Source organism: Rattus rattus, chromosome 3 (assembly GCF_011064425.1).
Source record: "Rattus rattus isolate New Zealand chromosome 3, Rrattus_CSIRO_v1, whole genome shotgun sequence".
NCBI lineage: Eukaryota > Metazoa > Chordata > Mammalia > Rodentia > Muridae > Rattus > Rattus rattus.
Window position 1 is genome coordinate 194,430,799 of NC_046156.1, and position 24,573 is coordinate 194,455,371.

Sequence of the window (24,573 nt, forward strand, 5' to 3'; positions counted from 1 at the left end):
CTCAAGAACCTGACTGTCATACAAAGTGAACAGACAGATTTTTTTAACTTATCTATTTGAGTAAAGTGACATAGTAAGGCACATAGTGTGAGTTTTTTTTTTTAAATGGACATCTATGTATGGACATTTCAGAAACTATGAAATGAACTTGCTTGTAGATGTGTAACTGCTCTCTGTTTAACATGACATTGAATGTCTTAGGTCGTCTTCTATGAAGGGGGTCGGTTGTACTTCAAGGAGACAGATATCCATTCAAGACAGGAACCATTTGTGCTCCCAACCCTCAACAGCTTTAACTGAAACAACATTTTACCACAGCACAGGCAGGAGGGTACTGAGATGCGTAGGTCTTTAGAGGAACCTACTCATTCCCTTAGTGTACAATGCCAAATTGTGGTTTTTTTTTTTTCCCTAATAACCGAAAGCAGTAGTAAAAATGTGAAATCGTAACATAATCACACACATGTACACGCACGTTCACACACACACACACACACACACACACACGCGCGCGCGCGCGCGCGCGCGCGCGCGCTCACAAGCTGTAGTACCGACAGTAAATGGAAGCTGGGGATATAAATCTGACTGTAGGGTGCTGACCTACTGAGCAGGAAGCCATGGGTTTGATTCCCAGCACACATAAACCACAAGTGTTGTTAAAAACCTATAGTCTCAGCACTTCACATCTGGGAAACAGAACAAGGGGCAAACATTTGAAGCCAACTTGGAGAGGTAGCATTCCCTCTATTTAGGGAATGGAAATTCTCTTTTTTTTCAAAAGAAACAGACACGATAAATAATATAATTATCCACCCCAGAGTTGTTGGAATTATGGGATTCTTTATCTCTCTTTGAAAACATTTCTTGGGTTAGAAACTAGTTTCTTACTCTTTTTCTCATGTGGACCAACCCCTTGATTTTGACGGTATGGAAGCTACAGCCTCTCTCGTGTATGTAATACTAGGTATTCAGCCTCTCGTTAGAGTACCCTTGCCTCTTGATGATGGCCCATCTCCAACACTTCAGCCTTCCTCTGTGTTTGAGGAATATTCAGACGGTTAGATTCAACCATGGTGTGAGGAAATAGCAGATGTTCCCTGATTAGTGGAGCTTTGGTCTGTCTGTAATTGGCCTCCTGTGCAAATTTATCAAAATCGTCATTAAGGAGAAATGATAAGCCGGACTTCTCTCTGCTCTCTTCTTGGTTCGCCGTGACTCCTGCCTCTCTGTGGCCGTCAGTGACAGGTTGTACTCAGCGTTGACCTTTCCAATCAGTTACAGATTAAAAAATTGCAGCCAGCGGGGCTTGGTCTGCTCAGTTGTCTTTCCACAATCAGACATGCTAAGAACTCGTTGTCTCATTGTAAATGTAATTTAAAGTTAGGCAAAAATGTAGCTACTTGGAATAATTGAAAACACCCAAGGCCTGCCGGGCTTTCAGACACCTGGCAGGAGATGGGTAATAGGTTCTTTTGCCAGAAGACAAGTGACACATCCAGGCGTCACATATTCACTGAGCCCCCAAGCCTTTCTAGGAAACTTGAGCTTGAAGACAATTTGGATAGAAATGGGGTGTGGGTGCCGTGGACTAAATATGCCTTCCTTTTCCAACACCAGCCTGATAACGAGATGTATTTGTCCTCCCTGCATCTGGTCTGACTTAGATAATGAAAGCTGTGAGCATCTATTTACTTTATCATCCAAACAAGCGGAAGGCCTACTAGCCGCCACCAAGGTGCCATAAGCTTTGTGAAGATCTCAGTGGTGGCTATGGATTTAGAGGCAATCAGTTCAATCTTCATGTCATAGATCAGGGCAAAAATCATGCAGCCAATCACAGTGCTCCCTGATATTGACCTCACATCACTCTTCAGTTTGCCTTCCACTACGATCTGGAAGAGTGACACCCTTTCTTACAGGGTTCTGTCTTTCTTTTGTTCCTGCCTCCCAGTGTTCAGTTGGGCCAGCCTGGCCAGCTCACTCCAAAGTGATGTCATCATCTTCCCACCGTCCTGTTCCTCCCAGGTCCCAGGTCTGTAGTGGGCAGGGTGCACTTTTGGTGCCAGGTATGTGTTTGTGTGCATGTGGGTGTGAGTTTGTGTGTGTGTGTGGTGTGTGTGCGTGCGCGCGCACGCGTGTATGAGAGGGGGAGACAGGAGAGATAGATGTATAGAGAGAAGCCTTCCTTCTGTACCTCATCTGTACCTGTCTTTGTATACCAGGAATGAGTAATAAAAGTGATTACTGAGGACAGTCACCCTCGTCCTAATCCACTGTTTATCTCTGCCTTTGTGTCAAGTTGTAGGACGCTGTCTTCTTGCTAAACTCTGGCTTTACAAGGAAGAAATCCCAGGGTCCTATTGTGTGACTCGGCAGTCACCTCCCAAATCCTCTAGGGCAAGCAGAGCTTACTATGGACTGTAAGCATAAGTTTCCTCTTGGGTCGCTTTCACCGGAGATCTGGAGCGGAGGTGCTCTGGAGGTGTGAACACTGGCTAGACTATTAGGAGTTTGGGTAGGGTGAGGAGAGGGCTTTATCTCCAAGAGTTAGGGAGGAATAATGTGTTTCACGTTAGAATAGATGCAGCGCGAGCCTAAGTTTCTTCAGTTTCTTTTATGACCCGTGCGCCCGAGGATCCAAACTAGAGAGAACATTTGACCAGGTGCAGTGCTGGGATTAGGATGAATTATGAGAGATTTATGCTGAAGAGATGTAGCCTTACTGTTTTACTCCATTGGAGATGCTTGGTTTTCCCATGGATGACTGCTTGGGAAGAAGCCAGAAGAACTTAGTCACACTGATGAAAGGGAAGGAGCCATGTGTGTGTGTGTGTGTGTGTGTGTGTGTGTGTGTGTGTGTGTGTGTGTGTGTGTGTGTGTGTGTGTGTGTATGTGGTGTGTGTGTGTGTGTGTGTGTGTGTGTGTGTGTGTGTGTGTGTGTGTGTTGTGTGTATGTGGTGTGTGTGTATGGTGTGTGTGTGTGTGTGTCTGTATTGTGTGTGTCTGTGTGGTGTGGTGTATGTGTGGTGGTGTGTGTGTGTCTGTGTGTGTGTGTGTGTGTGTGTGTGGTGTGTGGTGGGTGTGTTTGTGTGTGTGTGTGTGTGTGTGTGTAGAGTGTGTGTGGTGTGTGTGTGTGTGTGTCTGTGTGTGTGTGGTATGTGTGTTATGTGGTGTGTGTGTGTGTGTGTATGTGTGTGTGTGTGGTGTGTGTGTGTGTGTGGTGTGTGTGTGTGTGTGTGTGTGTGTGTGGGTGTGTGTGTGTATGTATGTGTGTGGTGTGTGTGTGTGTGTGTGTGTGTGTGTGTGTGTGTGTGTGTGTGTGTGTAAAGATAGGAAGACAAACACACATATGCTCCAGGTATTTCAGGGTTCAGTACATTGTAAAGTGACCCTTTCCCTTTCAGAATCTTAGCAATAAGTTTGTCATGAGGTCAAAATCTTATGTCCTAAGTATAGAGATTTATCTTATGCACACATGGGAATCTGCTGTGACCTGCATTTCCTCAACTCTGTTCTATTTAATCTGAATAGCTTATGTTTAAAGGCTTCCTCTTGCATTGTGGAGAGAGTTTTAAAAGTTCCTAGTGTGTTACAATTTTAATATCTCCAGCTTCCTGTGCAAAGTGTCAAAGGTCGTAGAGGACACTTAAATCACCTGTGTGTGAGGAGTCAGACCTCTTTTTATTTTTATTTATTTTTTAAGTGAGTATGATGTTGCTGATACACCAGAAGAGGTCATCTGTTCTCATTACAGATGGTTGTGAGCCACCATGTGGTTGTTGGGATTTGAACTCAGGACCTCTGGAAGAGCAGTCAGTGCTCTTAACTATCGAACCATCTTTCCCCTTCTCATTGTTTCAATAAAACCTACTTTCAGATTTTACTCATTTTGTTTTTTTAAAGATTTACTCACCCTTTCACTGCTTGATGATTGACTTTAAATCACTGATGCAATTGTGAGGACCTTTTATTTTAATGTTCCACTATTTGGCCTGCTATATTAGCAATATAATATTATATAATACATGTAGACTAACCAGTCTATAGGATTCTTAGGAAAATTTGTTTTTAAAGTTCTATTTAACAAATAGCCCTTCTTAATTTTAATTTTAAGGTAATCACATGAATATGTGATGATACTAATAATATTGACATCCATAAATAATATATTTACTGGGTTCCTGATTGTGTTGGCACACATTTTTCATTCATTTTATTTACGTATAGGAACACTAATGATTAAGTATGTTAAAGAGTTCTTTATGAATCGCATAGATTAAATATTCAATGTAAAAACTTCAGTGCCTATTTTTGCAATAACGCATCTGAATTTTAGTTGATTTGCCCAAGAAAGTTTGCCGAAATTTCCAGCATTTGAATTTATCATTTCTAATTTCTTTGATGAACATTGACAGATTAGTATATTTAATGGTCCCTTCCTGAAGTGAGAGGAGGCATTAATTTGAATTAACACTAAATGTGTTCTGCGGTATCTTTTAGAAACAATCAGACTATCGGACTTAATGGTTATGAATTTAATAGTGTGAGAGTACAGTTCTTGATAGATGAGCTGATAATATTGCAGTCTACCTTCCTAATTAACTATCAGGGGCCTATCATTATTCAACAGCTTCTTTAAGGCTAAGTAAACATGATGTTAATTAAACTCACAGATAATGCTAGGGGATGTTGATTGCTGCAACAAGGAACAGAAAACCATTCAGCCTGACCTTAAGAAACACTGAGTATGGGGTTGTTGGCAGTGATAGCACGCTGCAAACATCAGGGGAACGGACTCCCCAGTGCTGTTGAGAAATTGGTATAGGTTTGAAATGTGTTCTCGGAAGATTAGCAATGGCCCTTTCAGATTGTCTATTCTACTTTTCTATTGCTGAGGATTTGAGCCTAGGCTTCTCTTACTCGATAGACGAGTGCCGGATTACTGAACTATTTTCCGAGCCCGGTTTGTAGTTTTTTTTCAGGTCTCACTATGTAGTGCATGCTGGCCTTGAACTTGCTCTGGACTCCCGGCTGGCCTTCTGCTTTAGTCTTCTGGGCGGCTGGGATGTCAGTTGCATCTTCGCCAGACAGAGTTGTTATATACAAACCCTGAAATATCAAACCCTACAATCTCATGCAGACACCTTCAGGAACCTGGCTGGGGACTCTCGTGAATTAAGACTCTGTTAATTACGGTCAAGTCCGACAAAGGGGAAAGTGGCTACCGTGTAGACTCAGTGCCTAGGACACTTGCTGGTGAGGTTGAGATAGAACCTTGAGTTGATTCCTCTTGCTGGGCACTGCAGTGATCCAGGAGAATAAATCACTAATGTGTGTAGAAGGCAAACAAATGTGAGGAAACATCCGCCTCTCCATTACTGGCTCTACTCGTTGATGCTTGCACACGTTACCTTGAGATTCGTCTGATAACTCCCTACCAGCAGAAACAGGAAAAAGTGGGTACTTTGTATCCATCTATGTGAACCCATTTACCAGATATTCAAGATACAGCCAACAGCTGATTAGAAGATGCCGTCATTGCTGTCTTAAAGCACTGGAATCTATGTTCCTGTTTCCTAACGTGTTCCTCAGTAAGGAATTTGAATGTAGCACACAAGATGGAAAACGTGTGAGTGGCGAGCTGCGTCTGTCTGAGGCATCGACTGTTTCATTGACAAAAGGCACAGATATGAAATTTGTCTAAATAATTAGATCTCTAATTAGTGCATCATTGTGAGATGAATGTCATTCTGCTTCATTGCACATGATTCCCTGTTAGAAATTTCATGTCAACAAGGATCCTACCTGTGGTTTGCTAATCTGAACCCTAATTTATCACTTGTGTGTATGGCATGACACATCCTAGACACAGACAGGAGCTGAGAGAAGACGTCTGAGGAATATTGATGGCGCTGTGCTGTATGAATGTATTATGGTTTCTCACATCCAGGGGATAGGTTTCAATCCCACAGTAGTGAGCACACAGTGATTCTCCGTGCCGTTAGTAACAGTGTCAGGAGGTCCTGGAGGGTGTGCATCGTGTCTGTGTCAGCTTTGAACATGCTCAAATAGTAGTGGTGTCTTCCTTCACCTGGATTTTCTTTCCTTCTAACAGTTGCCGGACAAGCAACCGGAAGAGTTTGATAAGCAATGGCCAGTCACCAGCATTGCCTAGACCACATTCACCTCTCTCTGCTCATGCAGGTAACGGACGACTGTCGTGATTCTTTTGTTGTCTTTTAAAAGCAATCTAGACCTTTTCAGACCTACATGTGTCTTTTATACCTACCTTGGATTTCCTATTGTGTTACTACTCTGTTGTCCTTTCTGAGATAACAAATCAGAATTCATTTGTAGGTCAAGCTCTCTGTAATTAATATATCTCTCTGTTGCTAAATTTGGTTACAAGGTTAGACCTGTTTGTCCGTTAGGAATATCTTTAGGGGTTGCAAACATGGCAGTATAAGAAGAAGAGTGTTCAGAAAGATTCTGCCTGGTCCCCTTAAAACTGAACGCCATGCTTTTGTTGAAAGAGCTCCTCGTTATCTAGAGCAGTGGTTCTCAACCTTCCTAATGCTGCATCCCTTTAATACAGTTCCTCACGTTGTGTTGACCTCAGCCATAAAACTACTCTGCTGCTGCTGCTTAACTGAAAATTTGCTACTCTTATGTACCGTAACGTAAATATCTGATGTCCAGGATACATGATATGCAACTTCTAATGGGGTTGTGATCCACAGGTTGAGAAACATTGGTCTAGAGTATGAAGAGGCAGGAGAGGCCGGAAGTTTGAAGTCTTTGTAGAATTGTAAGGAAGAGAAGCATAGCTCTGAAGCTATTCAGTGGGAACCGCTTTCTGTGCCTTTTAATTCTCTGTTTAAAGTAATGTGGTGGGGAAGCCACTTTTAACAGAAGAGTCAGACAGAGTTTGAATAAACCTCATGGCTAAGATGTTGAAAATGGCTAAGATTGGGCAGGGCAGGAAGCTAAGGGATAAAAGAAAAGAACTCTTGTTTGGAATGGTGATGCTTGAAAAGCAAGCACCTTGTGCCCACACATAGTAATTAATTTCTAGCTATACCAGTGGCTTAGTTTGCTTGTGAGAAGATGCCATTGACTTGTATTCTAATACACGGATGCATTTTTATTAATCTGGAACATGCACTTAATGAGGGGTGAAGTTGGAGTTCAAGATGAAAAATGAGTGATTGGTGAGGCACAAGGAGATGGAAAGACGGGTGAAGGCAGAGCTGTAGAAAGGCTCTGGGCTTTGACTGTCTCTTTGGGATGTGGAAAAAGATCTGGGCCATAGGAGGTGTGTATGGCTCAGCATGGGTTCCTGAATGAGGTGGTAGCCCTGCTTCCATGGCATCCGGTGGGAACTCTAATTTGATCCCAGTGGAGCCTCAGATGATCTTAGTTTCAAGGCTAAGTGTCTGCTGGCTGTCTAGCAGGAAGTCCTTGGCTACAGAGGTATTTGCAGTGCAAGATGGGTAGAAAAAGATGCTCTGGAATGACATTTTCCCCCCTTAATGATTACTCAAATTAAAAGGTGTCAAAGGGTCTGTGGGCAGCAGAGGTACCTGATGACCCAGGCTTCACCCTAGCAACACACAGGGTAGGAAAGACACTGTTGTCGCTGTTTGCCTCTGACTTCAACAAATGCTTGGTGGCACCCATATACTGTGCACATATATATATACACACACCGAATAAATGAATGTAAAAATTAAAAACAACTTTAATGGTGACTCAGTGAGAAGGTAGAAGAAAATCGTGATATAGTAAAAATGACCACAGTGCTCAGAAATGTTTCCTCCAGAGACAGCTCCTCTGGTTAGCTTCTCCTCCAGAGAAGGGGCGTGCACACAGGAAGGCGTTAAACTCCAGCAGGGACACCCTTCATCTTTGCTCAGCGTTTCCAGCAGCCTGAAGTTTAATCAGCTGGGAAATGGATAAATGAACTATGATCCAGTCACACAGAGAAAACAAATTAACTAGCTAGCTCTGCACATGTCTTCATGGATGAAACTCAAATATAGTATTGGGCAGCAAAGGCAAATTGCAAAAGAATGTTGCTTAACCATTCAACCATTCACATGAAATTAATGTGGTGCTCTGGGTATTGTTTCATTTATGGATACACACACACACACACACACACACACACACAGGAGACATATGTATGACTTTTTTCCTTAATTACTACTAGAACTAAAAGATGTCTGTTATATTATGTAACAATTGTATCATACACAACACAACACACACACATATACACACACAGCACACACACATGTATGTATGCTTGTAGTGAGAGATGGGAGAAATAAGAAATATTTTAATTGAAAATACATTTTTTTCATACTGTATTTATGGTTTTCCTTTCCTTATCTCTTCCCAGATCCTCCTCTTCCTTTCAACTCCATACTCCACCCTTTTCTTTAGTAAATATTCAGGCAAATAAAGAAACAAAGAAACAAACAAACCAGAATAAACAAAACAAAAGCAAGTAAGAAAACAGAAAAAGAAATATGATATCAGAAGGGCATACATGTGCACAGCATAAAGACCCAAAATCTGAAACTGTAGTTAGTATATAAACAAAAAACTAGTAAGGTAAAAAAAATGCCAAATAAAGCAATATAAGACAAAAAAATTACTATTGAGCTCATTGTGTGTTGGCCATCTACTACTGAGCATAGGGTCTATCTTTAAGAATACCCAGGGAGGGATGGAGAGATGGAAAGAGCACTGACTGCTCTTCCAGAGGTCCCGAGTTCAATTCCCAGGAGTCACATGGTGGTTCACAACCATTTATAATGAGATCTGATGCCCTCTTCTGGTGTGTCTGAAGACAGCTTCAGTACTTATATATAATAAATAAATAAATCTTAAAAAAAAAAAATACCCAGGGAGACTTCATTAGAGAAATTCATTTTTCCTTTGCAAGTAAATGTCAACTTGAGATGGTTTGTTGGTTAGTCGTGGGAGCAATTGTCTCCCTCTCTCTTGATGCTGGGATATCTGCTGTCTTAGACCTGTGCAGGCCTTGTGCATGCAGCCACAGACTTTGCATGTGTGGCAGTGTTGTGTCTAGAAGACATTGTTTCTGTGATGTAATCCATACTTTCTGACTTCTGCAGTCTTCCTTTTCCACATCATTCTCTGAGCTCTGTGGGGAGGAGTTGATGAAGAAATCCTGTTTGGAACTGAAGTTTTTACCTGATAGTGAGATATGTCTAGTTGAAATTAATGTGTCTATTTGGAGGTTTGTCTCCCCCATTATTTTGGTGACTCCATTTAGAGGAAAGAAGAGAGTTTTAAGTACCAGTTATGATAGTTACTTTAAAGAAGTGTGAGGGACATAGAAGAAGAAAGAGGATGAAGCTGTTGGTAATTTCACATAGTTCCAAAGCTATATAATGAGTTACTGTGCAGTTATTTAAATTATGACTGTTTACAATTGTGATTGTAAGATCTTACTTTGTAGCACTGGCTGATCTAGAACCTGCTCTGTGGACCAGGCTGTCCTTGAACTCACAGAGATCCATCTGCTTCTGTCTCCAGAGTGCAGGATTTAAAGTGTGTGCTACCACGTCCAGCTGGATTTAACGTTTTTATTGTTAAGTGATTGTCATGATAGTTGAAACCTACAGAGGCTCACGGGAAGAACAGATTCTGTGGGGCCTGGAATTGTGTGTATTAAACCATTCTGTTCCTCTGGGGTCTACCCCAGGGCCTGGCAGTCTTACTAAGTGCTAAGTGAATGATAGATTCTGTTAAGTATAATTCAGCAGTGATTTTAAGTGTGTGACCTTCCTCCTCTCTGTGGTGTTTGATGCCCATTTCCCAACATTTATGTGTCTGTTGATTAGGCTTTTATTGCTCTGATTTTCTTTAGCTCTAGCATTGAGAAGAGAGAATATGTGGTTAAGGCTTTAATGGTCCTTTAATTGTTTTTCCCCTTCTGTATTGCCTTAGCTTGATTTTTTTCCCCCCTCTTTTTAAATCCGCATTGGTTTTAGGATATAGGGTGAGGGCTTTGAGTAAGGAGTGGTGTGTGGGTCAGGGTCTGAGTGCTTTTCTTTGTTACTGAGCCAACAGGTTGTTACTTGGAGGAGTAATGTCTGTCAGACTTTTTTGTTTTTTTGGTGAGAAGTGGCATTTATTACAATCTGCCAGATCTCTATTTCTGTGTAGTAGAAAGGAAGAAGATGTAAATGAATAGAAGGCCAATCCATCCTGGTGTCCTGCTAGTGTTTACCTTGTCACCTCCCATGGCTTACTCTTCTCTCTTGTCGCCTGTGCTTGATCCAGGATGCTTGGTGAGGCGGAAACAACCGACAGAAAAGCCGCCATCTCTCAGGTCCTATTAGCCTAGCATCCAGAGCTACACCCGCCTTGTTTTTCTAAGGGAGGGGAATGTGAGCTGACCACCGGCATATGAGTCTTACATATGCATCCAGTGCTGACTATCTGAGTTAATTGGTTGTGTCAGGAGCAGTCCAGCACAAGGGAGGCATTCAGACGGTGTTTCCAGGAGCCAGAGGTGCCTGAAAGAAACATGGAACAGGACAGCTGTTCAAAAACAAAAAAACAAAAAAAAAAAAAAAAAAAAAAAAAAAAAAAAAAAAAGTAAAAATGCCAGGCTCCCAGTTCCAGGAAGGTTCAAAGCGTTAATGCTCATTTAGAACTCCCGGTGGAAGATACTAGGGTATATTTCCTGACGTGAAAAATTCTGCGTAGTAAGAAAAGTGAGGAGAAGTCCAAGTGTGGAATATATATTTGTCTGTGAGTAGTTGCCCACCTGATGGCTTTAATGTACAAAGGACTGGCGTAGATGGGCAGTGAGGGGTGAGCGGGCTAATAGAAAATGGTGCAAATGGCCTATCACAGGGGAGGGAGGCCTCAACAGAATTGATGTGTAATGTGACTGCCATCCTGGAACAACGTGAGCCAAGAGAGCGAGGTGGCATCACTTACCTGGAGTGACTACAGTTCGTCATTTGGTGCAGCCCATTTTCCCTGCTGCACATGGTGACAATCAGTATAGCTGTTAGGTTAGTGGCCGATAGTTTTGTTTAAAATGTCAAATGTATTTACCCTTTGACCCAATAAATCCACATATGGAAATATCTCCTCCCTTACTCCCTTAGGACAATAGGAGATTATGAATGTTAGCATTGCCTATGATTAATAAGCAGGGAGGTAAACTGTTGTTAGTTTTTTATTTAACCTATCATTCAGCGGTGGGCTTGTGTGCATATGCTCAGGCATATAAGCCAGCAGGCATTGCAGGAAAGGGAACAGTAGGTTTTTATGTAGGGTGCTGGAAAAATGCACAAATAAGCAAAAAAAAAAAAAATCACATGTTGTAACTTCATCTGTGTGCACATTTTAGTGTGTATGTGCTCATGTCTACGCTCCTGTGGAGTCATGCCTACTCATACGAAGTTTGCATGTTGTAATTTCGTCCGTGTGCACATTCTAGTGTATGCACGCTCAGGTATACACTCTTGTGGATTCCCTGCATACTGATAAGGAATTTGTGAAAAGAAAGAAATTGTAAGCAGTGTTTATTTGTGGGGAATGAGAGGGTTGAGAAATTAGCATTTATTACTTTATAGTTAAAAAAAGCTTTAAAGCTAAAACCCAAAAGGAAATAACATACCTACCGTCATTCTCTGCTGCCATGTAACAGATTACCGAAAGTTCACTGGCTTGGAACAGGATGCATTTCCTAATCTTGTGGTTTTGTGGAGATGGATGTCCGGACAAGCTTTCTTAGGCTCTCTGCTCAGGGTATTGTAAACCAAAATTAAGGTGTTGGCCGGGCAGGGCTGTGACCTGAAGTCTGGGAAAGTGCCCACTTCAAGCTCAAACAGGTTGCAGGCAGATTTAGACCCCTGCCCTCCCCGGGGTTGCTGGGTTGCTTTTAGCTTCCGCCTGCCCCTCTCTGCTGTTGAGCCAACCACGGCCCAGCGTGGTGCTTCTGACTTCTTTTCCCATCAGCCACAGAAAGTTCTTTCCTTGTAGAGGGCCCATCCAGATAATCTCTGTATTTTAAGGTCAGCTGACGTGGGGCTTCAATTACAACTACAAAAATCCCGTAGGAGTTGTACCAGCCTATATTCGCATCTGATTGGATAAGTAGGGAATGGAGCTCCTGAGGAGACCGTCTTGATAATTCAGCCCATTACATCTTAGTTCAAACATGTACCACATGGACTCTGGGACTGTCACTTAACCCTCAGACTAGGTAGAGGCAGGAAACAGAGCACTGGCGTTTAAAGGACTGAGGTGACAGCTCTATTCGTGTTGGCCAGAATACTTCTTCTTTTGGTTTTTTCCAGTTCGTATTAGCGAACTTGCTGGTGACTCTAATTCACTTTTGAAAGAGTTTCTGGAGAAAAAAAAAAATCTCTTTCCAATCGGGCAGCTCTGAGAATTAATAATCACATCACAGTGTTGAAGATGGGACCCTGAGCCATACCTTTCCGCTGTGGTCCGACTCCAGCTCTCCAAGCATTTCTGAAGAGAGGGACTGCCCTTAAAGTCTCCATCAGATTCTGAATACACGTGGCGTGTTTCTTATATGTAACTTTTATGTGCGTGTGTTGTTCAGGAAGGAATTTCATTTCTCGAGAATTAGGCACCTTGAATCGGCACAGCTTCCAAGTCGTAACTGAGATAAAAGAAGGCAAGGAGAGAAAGCCAGAGAATGTTTGCAGCCCGCATGCAGCGCTGACAGGGAAACATCCTGCCTCCCTGGATTCCACAGGACATTTTGACATGCATACATACGTCTTAACTTCCACATTCACGAACTCCAGGAGAGGAAAACTCTCCAGACATTATGTAACTATTTAAAGTGAAGATTTTTATTGTTGCAGAAAATCCTAGAGGCTTCCTCTGTTCGAGTTTGGTTTTCTATCTCCTGAGCTGTCCATGAAAACCAGCTCTTGCTTCCCTGCCTCTCCCTTTGACCACACCGCTCATTCATTAGGTGTTAAATTCGACGGCTGTGGGTAAGGCTGGGGTGAGAGAGACAGCCCTGCTGCTGCTGCTGCTGATCCGGCTGACTTCAGGGTTAGGGAGAGGACAGTGACTTCTGAGATAGGTCAGGACAGACAGGATAAAGAAAGAATTTGGTGTGCCAAAGACGTCTCTTGGACCATCCCTGTGCTATGCCCACTTGTCCTCAATGTCAGCAACAAACTTTGTATTAATCCACTGCCCCAAAGCCTGGAAGACGATTAGGTAGATACTTAGTAAAGCGTTACATTTGGGCCTCCAATATTAGCAAAATACTTGGGCGGCCCTCTCCTTTTCCTTCTGTGGGTTTTTATCCGTGGTCAGTCAGTCTGTCAGTCTGTCTGTCTGTCTCTCTCTCTTTAAGAAGACCCTTTGCATGCTTCAATGAAAAAAAAAATTTTAATTCAGCTAAGATGGGTCAGCGGGCAAGGTTTCCTGCCACCAAGCCCGATCACCTCAGTTTGATCCCCAGTGCCCACGTGGCAGAAGGAGAGAGTCGACTCCCCAAAGCTGTCCTCTTGCCTCATTACTGTGTGTGCAGGCACGTACGACGGATAAAACAAATGTAACTGTCTTCAAAGAAAACTTTGTCATACCGATTTATAAGACACGGGGCACCACCAACCCCGATCTTCTGTAGTCCAACAACGTGCTCTCCAGTTTGCCGTCTGTCTTTGTCCATGGCACTTTTGACTACTCGGGAGCCTCTCATTCCCTGTTTTTTTGTGTTTTGTTTTATACAGCCCAGTTTGATGGTCTTTTTTATTTTTTATTTTTTTTCTGACTTCTTCCATTTCCGTTCTTACACATAATTTTTAAGTCAGAGTCTCGTGTAGCACAGGCTGGCTTGAAACCCACTATGTAGCCGAGGCTGGCCCTGAGCTCCCAATTCTCCTACCTTCACTTTCCACATGTGCTACGATGAGAGCCAAGGACCACCCCACCCACTGCAAGTTCAGACTCGCTGCCTTTCTGTGTATCTGACGCATTCTCGGACTGACAGTCTTGCAGAGCAAGGCGATGGCTGACCCTAGCGGTGAGCGAGTTTTTGAGCACAAGAGAGTTTTTCTGACTCTTGGCTGAACTTTACAGACTAACCCCGGAAGAGGGAGAGATTGTGAGTGAATCAGACACTTGTACAGGGTCCTTTCTCTGTCGCCCGGCCTTCTGGGGGTGGCTATCCACACAGCTATTGCTCAGATGTTCCTGGTGCTTGATGGCTTCCATGCAGCACACCGAGGGGAGGCTATTACTTGTAAATTCTAGTCAGCTGGTGAGGACAACACGGTCAGTGAATGTGGAGGTACCTCAAGTACCAGGGGCGGTAAGGCGAGGGCAGGGCCAGCCTGCAGGTGAGCAGTGCCTTTGTTTTCTTTATTTGGTGATTCCGTCAAAGGCCTTGCAGCAGAGTCTCTGGGCATGAAATGTTTTTTACCAAACTGCTTGAACCTACTTTCTAGATCCTTCTTAAAGTGTTCGCTCAGCAGCTCAGTGACCTCCTTTGGCTGCGTAGAAGTGCTTGCCCAAGACAAACGCTGAAGTGTCTGTGTTCCTTTACGTTTAGGGAATAGGCAGTGGGAGACGCCGTGTCCCCAGAGCCACTGCTAATTGATTATTGCTCACGCCAAGGAGACAGTTTCTTAGTACCCTGTATAGTCACTTTTTTAAAAAGTCTGTATTTAATTTTTGGCTCCAGAGGAATATTTATGTTTGCACTTATATACTGTGTGTGAGTGTGGCCATATCCATTCCACAGTGCGTTTGTGGCAATCAGAGGTGTGTTAGACTTGTGTTCTATTCTACCTTCCAGTGGGTTCTAGGCATCAAGTTCAAGTGGTCAGGCTCACTCTGCGCATGCTTTGTATCCACAGAGCCATCCCTGCAGCCATCCAGAGGCATTTGTTACCTGTTCATCCATTATCAGTAAATTGTGAAACCCAGTGTCCAATCCAGGATACCTTAAAGTCCTTCTTAGAGAGTTTCATTTAACATTGGCTAAAATAAGCAAAGTGTATCGCTTCTTTTGCCAGTTGGTTCTCCTCCTTTTAAAAATTTCAATTTATTTTCATTTTATGCTTGTGTTTGCCTGAACACCAGTATGTGGACCTGAATACATGTCTGTGTATGCCGAAAGCCCTAAGAGGCCAGAAGAGTGCATCCGTCAGATCCTCCAGATCAAGAGTTACAGATGTTCGTGGATTACCGTTTGGGTGCTGGGAACAACCCTAGACCCTCTAAGAGCCGCAAATGCTCTTAACCTCTAACACTTCTCTCAAGCCTCTGATGCTTCTCTTAAGTTATTAGTGGGTGACCTTGGACTCATCTAATATTATCAAACATTCAGGAAGTCCCCCAAAAGACTCCTGAATTGGGTGTTCATCAGAAGGTTGTATTGTTTTACAGTGAACCCCTTCTTTACTTCAGGTATTTCATAAATTCATTTCTCTTGGCTTGTGGAAAAGGCCACCTTCCAGTCCATGCTGCCCTCAAGTCTCTGTTTTGTTTTGTTTTGTTTTGTTAATCCTTAGCCTTTATGTAATGGCATTTGTTGGTTGAGCAATGACACATCATGCCCTTCCTGCTTAAGGAAAAAAAAATGATAAAATCAGATTGACTGACGTCAGTCCATCTGTTTTCCCTGTTTCGATACTTCTTTGTATTGACTCACTAATTGGGTGTACAAACCCAAACCATTATTCCTTGTTAATTCCTTTAGGCAGACCCGTGTACCCTATGACCTCCATTTGTCAGTTTGGTCCTGTGAGCAAGCTGCAGTGTTTCTGTGCAGGCTACCTTAGTAATAATTTCATGACTGACATTTTTCAGATTCCCTTAATCTGATTAGAGGAGTAACGTAATGATGATGGCCCTTGTCTTGGTTTTCCTTCTCCTACATTATAAATTAAAGCTACACGAAGGTGACAGCTAAATTGTGTTTTCAGTTCTCCTGTGCTCAAAAGTGGTTGGTTGGTTGGTTGGTTGGTTGGTTGGTTGTTAAAAGTCTTAGACTCTGAGTAGCCACTTGAGAAGATTTTATTCTCCTAGAAGTGGTCATCTTTTTGCTTTGTGGTGCTCGTTGATTTTTTTTTATCAGAATTTTAATGTCTCTCTCTCTCTTACCTTCTTTCACTCTGTGTGTATGTGTGTGTATGTATGTGCCAACACACACACACGAGCACACACGTGGATATGCATGTGTTTATCAGCTCTATCTTGTCTTTAGGTTTAGTTGATGAAACCCCATTTGGGTCTTAATAACATACTCTCAAGTTAGAACTGACAGTCCTTGGTGCAAGATTGACTGTAGGAGAGAGGGGATTAGAGATGGCTGCTGGATGTCTTGCTGAGTGTATGAAGAGGTATACAAGTGGTTCTCATGCTGAAGGGATGAAGAAAGCAGACTGCAGGTAATAAGAAAGCATGTGATTTGCTCACATGGAGTCAATGGACCCGGGGGACAGCCAAGTGTTCTGTAGATCTATGCCCGAGAGTCTGAATCTACCCCTATCTATCTATCTATCCATCCATCCACCCATCCATCTATCTGAGATAACGTAGCTCTGGCTGTCCTGGAACTCATTTTGAAAGAGGTCTTAGCAATCTTTTTCTTTGTTCACAGTGTAACCTCTCACCCTTGTCAAAAGGCCTATTGCCTTTGAAAGGCTTTAATAATTTAGTTGGTAAGGTGATACCCAGCTACAGCTTTCCAAATCCAAACAGAAGACAGACAGGGCAAAGCAGTACTTCACCTATCTAAGGATAGCTGAAACTGTATGTTTTTGTAAATTTTATAAATTTTAGTGGGGAAGGTTTTTGGGGTATGGGGTAGGAACAGAGTCTCATTATATAGCTGTATAGGCTAAGGTGACTTCACTATGTAGCACAGGCTGGCTTTGAACTCAGGGTGATCCTCTTGCTTCAGCCTCTAGGTACTAGATTTAGACATGCATCGGTATGCCAAGCTTAGGAAGTATTCTTAAGAAGCTAGAGCCTCAAAATACCCAGTTTGGGCAGGTGAGGTGGCTTAGCAGGTAAAAGCCCTTGCCCCAGAAGCCTGACAAATGCCACAGCAGCGAGCATTTGTCTTCCCAGAAATCCTACATCAAGATAGAAGGCACAACCAAGAGAACTGACCCAAGGCTCCTGCTCGAGTTAGCTGGAGAATGCGGGGACAGACAAGAGAGACCCTGCTCAGCAAGCTGGAAGAACCGACTCACCACAAGTTGTCCTTTGAGCTCCATACAAACACTGTGGCAAGCACTTACATGAGCACACACACACACACACACACACACACACACACACACACACACACACACATTCACTCACCACACCACACAGGGGCAGGGGGATTCTGGGAAGGTCAATTTTCTTGAAGGGATAGTGTTAGGAAAAGTATCACCTCAGGATCCTCAAGACCAAGTTCTCAGCACAAAGAAGATTTATTTGCGGCAGAGGGACAGAGGGCATGGAGTAGGAGACAAAGGCTGGAGATAGAGGACAGAGAAGGGGAAGGGAAGAGGGGAGATGGGGAAGGGTATTTGTAGCAGAGGACAAAGGACTGCCTCTGGATGGGGAGGAAACAGATGTGGCCCCTAGCAAAATGGCAGGTTATAAAGGTAAAGGGGAAGCCCCATGTTAGGGTGAGGTGTTTAATTTTAATTGGGCATGTTAATTAAGTGAGCCATGGGGGCTTTGGGTTGCTAGACTTCGATACTTGGACAGATGGACCTTGGTGGTCAGCCTCGGGAGGAGGAAGTGGGCACATAAAGAAATAGACCTTGGTGGCCAGCTTTAGAAACGTAATCTAGTGGGGTTTTGTTGCTGTTATGTTTTGTTTTGTTTAGCAAGGAAGAGGGAATTGGGGAGATATCGCTCAATCTATCTATCTATCTATCTATCTATCTATCTATCTATCTATCTATCACCTATCTATCTTGAGACAGGGTAGCTCTGGCGGATCTGGTGCTCGTTTTGAAAGAGATATGTCTTTAATTTCAAGTTTTGTAAAATATTACAATTGGAAATTAAAATGCTTTAGTTAAGTGACATCGGATTAAGTTCGGTACATCAAATAATATAAATGACAGGTGTGAATATGTCTTCTAAGTCCCTGCAAGTTCAGAGATTCAGATTTGGGGAAATAAGTTCTTTTGATGTATAAGTTTGTCGTGAGAAACTGCCCTCCGACATGGCCGCTGCATCTCTTCTATATGAAAAAAATGCTTGCTCTCGAAAGAAACGATGTACTTAGAATCCCTTCTGGAGGTCCCCCTTCTCATCCTCACGGTTAGTTTTCAGACAAATGGCTGCAGAGCAGACAGCTTCACCCCTGTCCCAGTGAGTGACTCTTCCTGGCTTTGGCTGTTGGGTTTCTACCTCACCCTTCATCTGAGCCTCAAGTTCTCCCAGAGGTTGACTCAGGAATCTGCAGCTGCGTGCAAATGCAGGCTGTCTTCAGTGAGAGTCTGAGAACCAGGCAACATCCAGATGAACCGTCCCATAAAGATCGGATCCATAGAGGTCAAAGAACTTGACGCGAAGATTCCACTTATTGAGGGGGCACAGCCAGGGTCTTGCTTGACTCTGTTTCCAGAAGGCCACAGGCTGTGCACAACCAAAGTGCCCATACCTGTGCTAGCCGAGCACAGAAGTGTGAAAGTCTGTACTTTACAAGTGCACGTATTAACAAACCTTCTGCTGCTGGCACACTTAAGTATCACATAGAGCACAGCCAGCCCTGACTCTGAACTCACTCGCTGGGGTGTAATTGCGATTCTGGCTTTAATGATGCTTTAATGCAGATTCTTGAGTTGGCCACAGCAACATGTGAATACCACTCCACAAAAGCCAGGTAAATTGCAGGCTTCTCAGAGTCTCAGCTTTATGTTAGGAGCAACACTGGGTAATTATAGCGCTGGTGATGAAACGTTCAAGTATCTCAGCTCAGAGGTGGGAACCATATGTAGTTTGGAGGTCAAGTACAGGCAAGAGGGGCCAGACACACCCCTTCACTGGAGTTGGGAGCAGGTTTGGGTTCTCTCTGACTGGAGAGGAGACAGGTGAAGGAAGGGCTAGAGTCTCAGAAGGAAGAATTAACCTTTGCTTGACAAATACCTGAAACATTTAGGTATGTTTAATCAACTTTTAAAAAAATTCTGTTTTCTGTTTCTGAAAACCGTTATAGAAAGTTAACAAAACTTGTGAGAATATACAGAGTATAAAACTCACCAAAAATCTCAATTGTCACTCAAATGAACTGCTTAACATTTGGAGCAAATACATTATATATATTTGCATATATATGTATATTTCTAGATATGAACCTATTATTTATAGCATTTATGTATACATACACTTTTATAGAGATACTTGAACTGTTATAGCATGTTCATAAAATGGAATATTAAGGACATAATGATTTGGAAAAATTACAAAAATAACAATTCAGATAGATACAAAATTGTATCTAGGATCTCACACTTGTATGTGTAATAACAGTTCAACTCTTTCCAGAATTTTCTGTACCTATAGGAAATGTTATGGATGGCATAGTTCATAAATGTTGACGATCAACAGTTAACTAGTTTGTCGTCTTCCTCTGGGACAGTCATTTAAAGAGCTAGTCTTGGCAACACTGTCAGTGGGTAAATATATTTTCTGCCAAGATTTACAACCTGAGTTTCATGCTGGGGACCTGCAACTTACCCTCCGACCTCCACACGTGTGCCCTGGCATGTGGTCCTCTCTTCCCTCCCCCAAATAAAGTATAAACCTAATAAAAAAAGAAAAACCATAAATGCATAACCTTTTATTATCTTGTTCGTGATATTGGGGGAAGTCATTATTATCCTGAGTTTTTTCGGGCTCTAGAAGCTAGAAATCCTGTCTACAGAAAATGTTCTTGAAGGCCTGCTGCACATGACATTTAATGAGCATCAGGGATGTGTTTTAGGGGCACCAAAGTAACTTGACGCCTCTCTGACGCCTCCGAGTGTGTTCTCTGTAACTGAAACAATAGCTGGTTGTACTAAACTTCCAGGAACTGGGTGCCTAGTGACGTCATAGCATCCGGTGGTAGAGGAATGAAGAGGACAGGTGTTTCAGGAAGCTGCAGAGCTGTCTTCTTCCCAGGCACTGAGGTTGATGCCATCCAGTAGAAACCTCCAGCTGCCATGTAACTAAAGCCGGCTGCTACCACATAACCTCTTACTCTAGGATTGCCAGTCAAGCCTGTGCCCTTAGGATGTAGGTGATGGATGGTAGACCTGGGGTAAGGAACCTGCATCTTCATCCATGTCTTCCATGTATCAGCAGCACGACACTGGGTGAATCCTACAGGCTCCCCTGAAGGTCTCTTCCTCTACTCATTGGGAGTAAGAAAGCCACCCTCGGGCCCGCATCTCATTGTGCAAAGGTGACTGCTTTAAAAGTATTATCAAGTACAACAGAATGAGGTTTTAAGAAACTTTTGAAGGATTGCCAGGACCCGCTTGAGGTCGTGACACAGAAGCCATATGTAAAGAAGACGTGGACTAGAGCTCGCTTGATTGGAGTCTGCATCGCCGATGGAATGTGGGCTCCATGAGCTGTTTCTTCAGGGACACTCATGTAGTTGTCCATGACGGTTTTGTGCTGCCACACTGCCTTTGGTGGTGGCTAGGGCACCTGCTCTGCATCCAGCTGATTGGGAATTAGAGGCATCACGAAGCTGAGCTCCAATGCGTCAGAACCTCAGTAGTTGCAGGCAGGCTCTGTGAGAGCCTTGCCTCATTTCCCTTACTTAACATTTGTTTTCACTCAGAGAAGCTCAATCTGTCACATTTTGTACTCAGAATAATTTTTGCCTGAACAAAAGATTTAGTTCTGCGTGCATGCACGCATGAGTGCGCACACACACATACACACACACAGACACACACAGACACACACACACAGACACACACAGACACACACACACACAGATATACACAGACATACACAGACACACACAGACACAGACACACACACACACACACACACACACAGATATACACAGACATACACAGACACACACACACACACACACACACACACACACACACACACACACACACACACACACACACACACACACACACACACACACACACACACACACACACACACACAGACAAACACACACAACACACATACACACAGACACACACACACATACACACATACACATACACAGACACACACACACACACACACACACACACACACACACACACACTGTTTTAGAAAATCAAGATCCAATGTATCTAAGTATTTTGGGGCTGCTTAAAACTGGAGCCAGCTGAACCATGATCCCCAAGTCTCTTCCTTCTGCACTGGAAGGCCCTGTAATGTGCCCTGAGAACGCCTCCTGGGGAGTCAGGGGAAAGCCTAGGAGATCTCCACAGAGCTTGGATTCACGGGAGAGCTCATTGTGTGTCTTCTGTATTTCAATCAAAGAATTGCAAATGAGCTGGGCATAGCAGACTTCACTTTTCCAAAAAGAAACATGCAAGTTTATATTTGTTGTTGCTTGTATCAATTTATAGTAGTTACAAATATATATTAAAGCTTCCAGCATAATTTATATATTAATTATTATTATTATTATTATTATTATTATTATTATTTTGGCTTGTAAGAGAGTTGAGAGATAAGCAGGGTAAAACCGTCAGGTCCCTGGGTGACTAAAGAACTACCAGATGGTCTTAGGGCCTGGTGTCTACTAGGAAACTGGGGTGAGAAGAGAAAACTCCTGTTCTAAGATAAACCATGGATCCTCTCCTGCAATGTCCTCTGCACTGAAAGGGAACCTCTAATACAGATGCACCCAAGGCTTTCTCTAGGGAACGGACATTCTGAAGTGCGCCATGTTTGGGAGTTAGATGTTGCGAACATCTGGCCATAGATTTATGGACTAGGCGTACTTTTCCCCCTTTGATTTAAAACTGGTATACTAATATTCTTAAAGTCTTTACCGTAGTCTTCCCACAGTCAAGTATGATTTTAAACAGTTCACTCTTGTCTTCAGACTTAGCCTTAATTTTTTTTTTTTTTAATTAAATAAGGTGAGTGGGTTGTTTATATTTTTCTAATATTATTAAAGTATTTGTTCTAAAGCTGCATGTTGCAACTTTCAGTGTTATCTTTTAAATGACTTTTAAATAAACTTTATTATAAGACACTTGGAACCATTGTACAGCACAATTACCCGGGGCCAAGCATTATAATACAATCTCATGAATTTATGCACAGCTAGACTAGCATTTAGCTAGGTAGCCTCCCATTAAAACTGTCTGTCCTCAATATGGATGTATGCTGGCTTTGTTTTCTTTACTGAAGATGTGATTTTTGCATTTTAGGGTCTGATGACAGTTGGCACTCACAGCACATAAAATAAAGAGCTGGGCGTGGTGAAGCACAACTTTATTCCCAGAGCTCGGGAGACAGAGGCAGGCAGAGCTCTGAGTTTGAGGCCAGCTTGTTCTACAGAGTGAGTTCTAAGGCAGCCAGTTCCAAAGAACTCACAGTGTACTGTTTCCTTTGAGCTCATGATTTTAGTAAAGTCAATGTCCAGGTATACCTTGTAAACATTTTAAGATAGTAATTTTCCAGTATGAAAAGCAGGAATTATTTCTGCATATGTCATAAATGGAAAAAAAAACTTGCACAGTAGAGAGTAGGAAAACTACAGATCTAACTACATTTTGAAATATAAGTGTTAACACGTAATATAAGTGGGCTCTATCTCACGAATGCTAACTATGAACACTATTAAAACATAGCAGTGGGCCAGATGTTTGTCTAAGTAGATGTTGCAGAGCACCTGATAAAATTCTCCATCCATTTCTACTAAAACTCCTTTAGAAAATGAGAAGAAGTGGAGAGTTTCATCATCCAGCAAACCATCTAATTTAGACTAAGGGCCATTATCTTATTCTAGCAAAACACGAAAAGCATTTTATGAAAATCTCTCCTCTTTAGTGTCTAACTTTTATTCTAGAAGCTCTTCACGGTCAAAATGAGATGAAAATATTTTAAGTCCAAAATGTTAAAGGTTACGTTTATATGATACAAACAATCTAGACAATGCAAGAGAACTGAGTGGGTGTGTCTTCATCTTGTGATGAGGTCAGCTATGTACAAGACAGATAGACAGACGTTACGCTGTGGCACAGTACCATGTATAACCAGTTCAGAATAATTACAGACGAAGCGAATGAACTTATGACAATACTCTGTGCCCTTTCCCATACCCTCCTACCACTTATCCCCAGTGGGCAAGAAGTAAGCTTCATAAAAATCAGCAAGAGTCTCGAAAGGGATTGCTATGAAAACAAGAGCCACATCCAGAACCTTCTTTGAAAACCGAGTGATCTTGAGGAATGACATGCCAAAGACACGCCATCCTCATGGAAGGAGTGTTGTGAGACTTCCCGTCATGAGTTCATGAGCACACGTATGTGTAGACCTAACTGTCACCATCACTGACAACACACATGTCGGAGGAGATGCAGACTGGGACAGATCACAGAATATTCAGGAACACCAGACTGAGTACTGGAAGCTGTGCAGCCTGGGAAAACACCCAGACCATGAGAGAGCGGTGTGCAGAGGGAGTGACAGGTAGGGCATGCCACTCAGGACTCTAGAAACTCTAACAGTGATGTTCCTCAAAGGAAACTTTTCGTGGAGGTGGTTGTTGTTGTTGTTTGTGTTGTTGTTATTGTTGTTGTTGCTTTGGTTAGTTGGCTTTTGAGAGAGGATTTCCCTGGGTAGCCCTGGACTCTCATGGACTTCACTCTGTAGACCAGGATGTCACATTGGCCTCTCACTCACAGAGATCCACCTGCCTCACTCTCCCAAGTGTTGGGGTATTAAACCTGTGTGCCACCACCAAGCGAAGCGTCTAGTACTCTTCTGCTACCCAAGTAGATTCCTTTGGCAGAGCCTTATACCACCTTCTCAGGCTCCTAAGTCATGTTTAGTCTTAGCTGGACACAGTTGGGCCGGTCTTCGAAGTACAGGGACATCTGGCAGTGTGGTGGTGGCATCAACCTCTGGAAGACAGGACTCCAGCAAGATTGAGAACTCCTCCTAAAGAGGAGGCTGCTTACCATGGTGACAGCATGCTACCTTGACAGGACCACTCTTGGGAAACCTGAGTAGAGACTTAGCCAGATGAACTCAGAGGGTCACACCTGACTTGCCTAAGGTTAGCGAATGGGGAGCTCCCTACCCATGACGTATAAAACAATTTTCATGTAATTTGAATTTACCTGTAAAAGTTAAACCCGGAAATACAAAAATTAGTATGTAGAATATTTAATATGATAAGTCTTTAATGGGTAGTATAAATTATAAAGTTGCATACTTTTCTCCTGGATGAGAGAGCTAATTCCTGAGCATGATAAAGTAGGGAAAAGTATCTAGATGGGAAAGATTGGCTGTGTTAATATATTAAGAGTTTAGGGGCTAGAGCAGTGGTTTTCAACCTTCCTAATGCTGCAACCCTTT

General features: G+C 42.8%; 1 protein-coding gene across 3 annotated transcripts in view; it reads left to right on the top strand.

Annotated features, from left to right (window-relative positions):
* The window catches only part of Mast4 (microtubule associated serine/threonine kinase family member 4), a 590,118-nt gene that overhangs the window by 470,259 nt on the left and 95,286 nt on the right, over positions 1–24,573 (top strand). For all 3 annotated transcript variants that reach the window (XM_032898966.1, XM_032898967.1, XM_032898968.1), the window contains one exon: positions 6,116–6,204. In XM_032898966.1, coding sequence (XP_032754857.1) covers positions 6,116–6,204 — 89 coding nt within the window. The remainder of the gene's footprint in view (positions 1–6,115; positions 6,205–24,573) is intronic.